The sequence below is a fragment of the Microplitis mediator genome, chromosome 8, assembly GCF_029852145.1.
Source record: "Microplitis mediator isolate UGA2020A chromosome 8, iyMicMedi2.1, whole genome shotgun sequence".
Lineage (NCBI taxonomy): Eukaryota > Metazoa > Arthropoda > Insecta > Hymenoptera > Braconidae > Microplitis > Microplitis mediator.
This window is the reverse complement of record NC_079976.1, coordinates 1,740,019-1,746,018: the sequence shown is the minus strand read 5'-3', so window position 1 is coordinate 1,746,018 and position 6,000 is coordinate 1,740,019. Positions and strand designations below refer to the sequence as shown.

At 28.4% G+C, this 6,000-nt stretch overlaps 1 protein-coding gene across 1 annotated transcript; it reads right to left on the bottom strand.

Moving 5' to 3' along the window:
• Positions 1 to 291: 291 nt before the first annotated feature.
• On the bottom strand, positions 292 to 5,702 carry LOC130673197 (cytochrome P450 4C1-like). The gene is made up of 12 exons (XM_057478145.1): positions 5,549 to 5,702; positions 5,208 to 5,375; positions 5,044 to 5,150; positions 4,292 to 4,382; positions 3,032 to 3,217; positions 2,889 to 2,958; positions 2,638 to 2,764; positions 2,200 to 2,364; positions 2,046 to 2,114; positions 1,707 to 1,872; positions 1,465 to 1,644; positions 292 to 1,391 (listed from the first exon to the last, which is right to left on the bottom strand). Exons 1-12 carry the CDS (start codon positions 5,607 to 5,609, stop codon positions 1,228 to 1,230), a joined length of 1,554 nt encoding a protein of 517 aa, XP_057334128.1. The 5' UTR covers positions 5,610 to 5,702; the 3' UTR covers positions 292 to 1,227.
• Between the last annotated feature and the right edge of the window lie 298 nt (positions 5,703 to 6,000).

The window sequence follows — 6,000 nt, the reverse complement described above, 5'->3', positions numbered from 1 at the left end:
AAAGTAATACTGAGAACTCAAAGATTAAGTTCCACTTTGAAAATATAACTTTTTTCGAAATTTAAAAAAAAAATATGAAATTCGCTAATTTAATGAATGAATTAAAAAAAAAAAGTTGCAATTAAAACGTAATGTAAATTAATATATAAAAAAATTAATAATTGATAGTTTGAAAATATAAATTATATATATTTTTGAATTTATTTAATTATATTTTTCACTGAAAATTAATATAATAAATTATGCATAGAATTGTTCGATTGTTAATAAATAAAATTCTGCAGATTAAAATTTTTAAGTAATTATTTATTTGATTAAAAAAAAAAATATATATAAGAGCGTCGTGACTAGATATTCATAGAAAATAATTTTTAAACTATCGCTTTTTCATAGGATACATAATCCCAGAATTTTTAAGTTCTGAATAAAATTAATGTATAGGGGAGGGTGGGACAGAGCGGCCCCCCTGAAATTTTGATAAAAAAAAAATTTTTTTTTTTTTAAACTAATTACTATAAATCCGATATGTTTGCGCATTTTTACCCCCACGCATGACATTTGGGGCAAAATGAACAAGCCCAAAATTTCGAAAAAGTGATTTTTTCATATTTTTATCGTCAAATTAGAAAAAAATTATTATAATTCCACATTTCTAGCCCTACGCATAGCACCTGGGGCAAAATGGACCAGCCGAAACTTCCAAAAAAATTATTTTTTCATATTTTTCGGCCGTTTATCTATGTAAGAGGCAAATTTGGTCACTAAAAATTTATAAAAATAAAATTTTTTTTTTTTAGTTGATAAATTTTTGAAATAAAGTAAAACTATAGAATTGTTTTTTTTTTTTTATTAAATAACAATTAGTAATTAAGGTAATCGAGGGTGAATGATTTATTGCACCTTAAAAAATTTTTTTCGAGTAATATAAAACCAAAAATAGTTGTCAAGAGAAAGAAATACATTCTTAATGATGAAAACAATTTAAAAAAAAAAAAAAACGAAAAAAAAAAATTTTTTTTATCATTTTTTGGAGGGGGGCCGCTCTGCCCCACAAAAAAATTTTTTTTTTTTAGAATTTTGGCAAAATGTCCATAAATTTGTTCGAAATAGGACAAAAGTAAAGGGAAATTATGGTTGAAAGCCAAAAAAAGTAATAATTGGTTTAGGGGGGCTGCTCTGCCCCATCCTCCCCTACATTAAAAAATTTTTGAAGTATACTTTATTATATTAAGGAGTAATTTTTTTAATAGACAATTTGTAGCCGTCTACTGACCGAGTAGCTATATGTGTTCTCAATTTCATTGTTTCAAGTTTCATTGTCGTACTTAGTTGATAATTACGAATCATATGAACGATCACCACTTTTAGAGCAACAGTACCAAATTTATTACCTGTGAAAAAATATATATATTTATTGTTAAACTTATTTAACGATATAGAAAATATATACAACTATAATTATACCAGGGCATCCACGAAGGCCTCCACTGAAAGGTATGAAAGCATAAGGATGCCGGTCTTTTGAGTTTTCCGGCAGAAATCTTTCTGGAATGAACTTTTCAGGCTGCGTCCAGTACTTTTCAGATCTATGAGTTCCAAAAGCAAAGATAGCCAGAGTGGCGCCTTTCGGAACCGTATGATTTTCTGAAATAATTTAATACGTTGCCAATAAAGGAAAAAAACCAAGTAAACAAAAAGAAAATTACCGATATCCATATCTTCAGTGACTCTTCTAGCAATGAAAGGTCCCACCGGAAATAGTCTTAAAGTTTCTTTGATAACCATGTCAATGTATGTCAATTTACCAACTTGTTCTTCATAAACATCACTATTTGCTCCAACAACATCCAATATTTCTTCACGTACTTTATCCTTAATTATTTAATTAACCTCATTAATTTATCATTAACGAGTTCATTACACGGAGAAAAAATTAACGGAACGGTTCCAATAAATCATGAGAACAATTCCCACAAATTCTTTCCTACAATAAGTCGATAAGAAACATTCCGAAAATAATTTCTCCGCGTTACAATTATTTTTACCTGTACATCGGGATGCATCGCTATCATTACTAATGCAAATGATATTAAACCATGAATCGTGTCATGAAACTGAAAAGTAAAAGACAATTACTTATTAAAATGGAATGAATAATTAATCAAGATAATTATATAATTAATAATTAAAAATAAATACACCAGTAAAGAGAGCAACCAAATCATAACGAATTTCATCAACAGTCATTGAATTTGTTTTAACAGAATTCTCGACAATTGAATCCAGTATTGATGCCTTACATCCTTCAACATTTTTTTCACCTCTTTCTATTGCTTCATATATTTTTATTTTGTCTGTTATTATCTACAAAAAGCATAAATGATTGAAAAATGATTATTTTTACCAAGAGTCGAGATCTGCTTCGCACTCAGGGTGTTCAAAATCAGTGTAATCAGTTTAAGACAATTTAATATCATGGGTAATCCTGTTTAGAAACTTGTATCTTAATCGGTTTAATGGCGTCGTGAAATCGTAAAATGAAATGCCAATAATGTTTTCGAATTTATATAAACTCTTCGCGGTGAAGAGAGAAGTAAATCTGTTGTATAAAATGTAAAAAATATAATTAATAACTACCTTATTTAAAATTCGAGTACCTTTCTCAATGCTATCTAACCATATTTTACCTATTTTGGTTAAATGAAAAGTAAATTCAGGGTACAACCAGAATTTAAATATTCTCTCCCAAAAACAGTTTAGGCCCCTAAAAAAATAATGAAAAATATTATTATTATTTATTAAAATACACAAACCTGAGTAACTTGAGTCGTCCACGGTAAAATTACTCAGGTTGAAAATAATAAATCGACTTTATTTAATCAACATACTTCTCAATGAGGCTAGCGATTAATGCATCACCATTGGTTTGAGCAGTTCCTTCAACCCCAAACAATGTTTCTGAAAGAATAGCTGACTTTTATTTGACAAATCCAAAAAAACGTAACCGTTACATATATTAAGATGAGCTCACCATAAACCATGTCCAAAATACAAAGTTCCATATCATGGAACACGTCGAATTCACCGATGCCTGATTTTTTTGTGAGAAGTTCCACGGAACGACGAGAGTGAAAATTAAAGCTAAGGATATACTCTGATAACTGTTTGCCATTTATAATGGGAATCACCATTTTACGTCTTGCACGAATTTTTGGTCCTTTATATTCAATTAATAATATTAATAGCAATAACAATTAAGTTTATTATGCACTGAGAAAAAAATTTTCTACTGACAACTAAATTTTAGTTATGACAACAAAATGATTTTATTACCCATTGCCAATCATATATTTGGTTGTTTTAACTAAATATTTCATAATCCACCAACAAAACGAGTTATTAGAAACTACAAAATATTTAGTAAAGATAATTACGCGTTTAGTAGCAAGCATAAAATCAAATTGATTACCTATAGAGTTTATAAAATCGTCATAATGAAATTTATGAGTGATTATTATAGAGAATGAGCTGTGAATATTAATTAGATATTATTTTGAAATGACAAAATATTTATTCAACAGTTCAAAAAATGCATATTTAGAAAAATTATTTATTTCCATCACAAGTACTTTTTTTCGTACTATGACAAAAATTGTGCAGGAAAAATATCAACATTAATCATCAATGTCATAGTGGAATACAGTATATCCCTATATTATTATTAATATCAAAAATTGTCAGCGACTATCTCGTCCCAAAAATGCTTCGAGCTCGGAATATAAAAACTCTGAAATAAGTATCTTACCAGGGACACCACAAATGGTGGGCGCGATCTAGTGGCGAGCACTGAACTACTCCAGCTGTTGCTGCCTAACACCATAACTTCTAAATCAATAATCATTAGGTTCAAATATATATTTATTAACCTCGAATAAATATATATATTTTTTCTAAACGACAATATTTTTTTGTGTCTAATTAATATTTATTAGAGTTAATATAATAATATTTTGCTCTAATATTTGGATTTGTTGGCACTACAAAATAGTTTAGTTGTCCTTTAAATAAATATTTTCTTAACTCTACCATATGATTTTATTATCTTAGAGAGAGAAATATTAATGTCAACCAAATAGAGTCTATTAAATTATTTGTTAAAAATGATAAAATAGATTATATTGACGTAATAAAATTTAGCTGTCCCAAATAATTTTTAGCTTAATAAAATTCAACAAAACCAATTTAATTGTCCAAAGAGAAATTTTTTCTCAGTGTGACAATTATAACATACCTTTTCCATTAATGAGACTATCTATCATGGCTGGTTCCAACATGTCATAGAAAAATGCTTTTTCAACTACTTTTGAACTACCCAACGCAACCTGTATGTATATGTATGTTTTTAATTCAAAATTATTAATGTTATTAGGGGAGGGTGGGGCAAAGTGGGCCCCTTGGGGCAAAGTAGGCCCCCCTAAAATTTGAAAAGCCTCCAAAATTTTTGGGCAAAGTGGGCCCCCCTAAAATTTGAGAGCAAAGTGAGCGACCTTAAATTTTTTATGAACGAGGCTCATAATAAGTCACCTTCACTTTTTTACGACTATTCATTTATTACTTATTAGCTTATTTTTGGCTTACCCATTTTTGCCCACTTTGCCCCATATTTTAAAATTCGTAATTTATTATGAACGCAGCTTATTCATAACATTTTCAAAGTGAAGAATTTAAAAAAAGTAAAACGAGCAATAAATTTGTCTCACACAATTTTTTTATATGGGAGCCCACTTTGGCCCTAATTTTCGATTTTTCAATTTTAATGGACACAGCTTATCAATGTTGAATAACAAACAAGGGCCTATAAAGTAGTGTAACGAGTAAAAAAAAGTAAAGATAATCCCATTTCTAGCTTACGGGGCCCACTTTGCCCCACCCTCCCCTACTTTGAATTCACTCCCGACTTTTTGTAGTCTATTATTATTAATATTCATAAATTACTACTAAAATATATAAGATATAAATAGTTAATCAAATAGTTAATCAAACCTCATAATCTTTTGGATTTGTTATGAAAATAACCAGTTGAGGTCCAAACCATAATCTAAAGGTATCCGAATAATTTTTTTTGATCTGCACGAATATGTTCAAAAACTCTAAAATATTCAAAGATTATAAATATAAATATAAAAACATATTTTTTCAACAAATACCATCTGTGGGTCCTGTAAACGCCAATCCATTTCCAATCAAAGGAAGTGTTGGAGGGCCCGGAAATGCTTTGGCCGCTTTTTTTAATTTATGATAAGTTACTAAAAAATTTTTAATATCACTCCCCCAATATGCCAGTATCAAAATAACAATAGCAGCTATCAAAGTCCCTTAAAAAAAAATTACAATACGTTTCCGCTTATTCAGGGTAATCAGTAAATTTTATTGATAGACAGAAAAACAGGATTTCGTGGCGCAAGAAAAGTTTTTCATTTTTAAATGAAAACAAAAATTATCTAGAATTTAGGAAATCCTTTTTGCTGTTCAATAAAAAATTAATTACCCGATGAGAATAAGTTGTAATTTGACAGTAAACGAAACTCGCTTGAAACCAGTCCCGACATTTTTCTAATGATTTTTATGAATTTTACATCAGATAAATAATAATATCGTCCAGTACGAAATCATATGAACTAAACTTACTTTTAAATAATTTCGTATTTATATACTTTTTTGCACACTAGTAATTAACAAGTTTTTACACTCATAGTTAGCTAGTCATCAAATATGTAAACTAAACATTCAATTGACATATTCCGATTGTTTTTTATCGATTCATATAAAATATCTGATAATAAGTTATTATTTTTACTGCAACTTTATAACCACGCGAATGCAGATTTTTTTTAACTTATAAATAAAACAGATGGATAATAATCTAAAACATCGCATCATTTTCTGACATCTACTTATTATTTAATTTAATTTTTTTTTTAATTAATTATGCATCTAAGT

Excerpts from the sequence above, each read along its gene's own strand:
- LOC130673197 (XM_057478145.1), bottom strand. The coding sequence starts at position 5,609 with ATGTCGGGACTGGTTTCAAGCGAGTTTCGTTTACTGTCAAATTACAAC. Across the intron at positions 5,151-5,207 it reads GTTTACAGGACCCACAGATG|AGTTTTTGAACATATTCGTG; the intron begins GTATTTGTTGAA and ends TGAATATTTTAG. Across the intron at positions 2,959-3,031 it reads TATTTTGGACATGGTTTATG|AAACATTGTTTGGGGTTGAA; the intron begins GTGAGCTCATCT and ends CTATTCTTTCAG.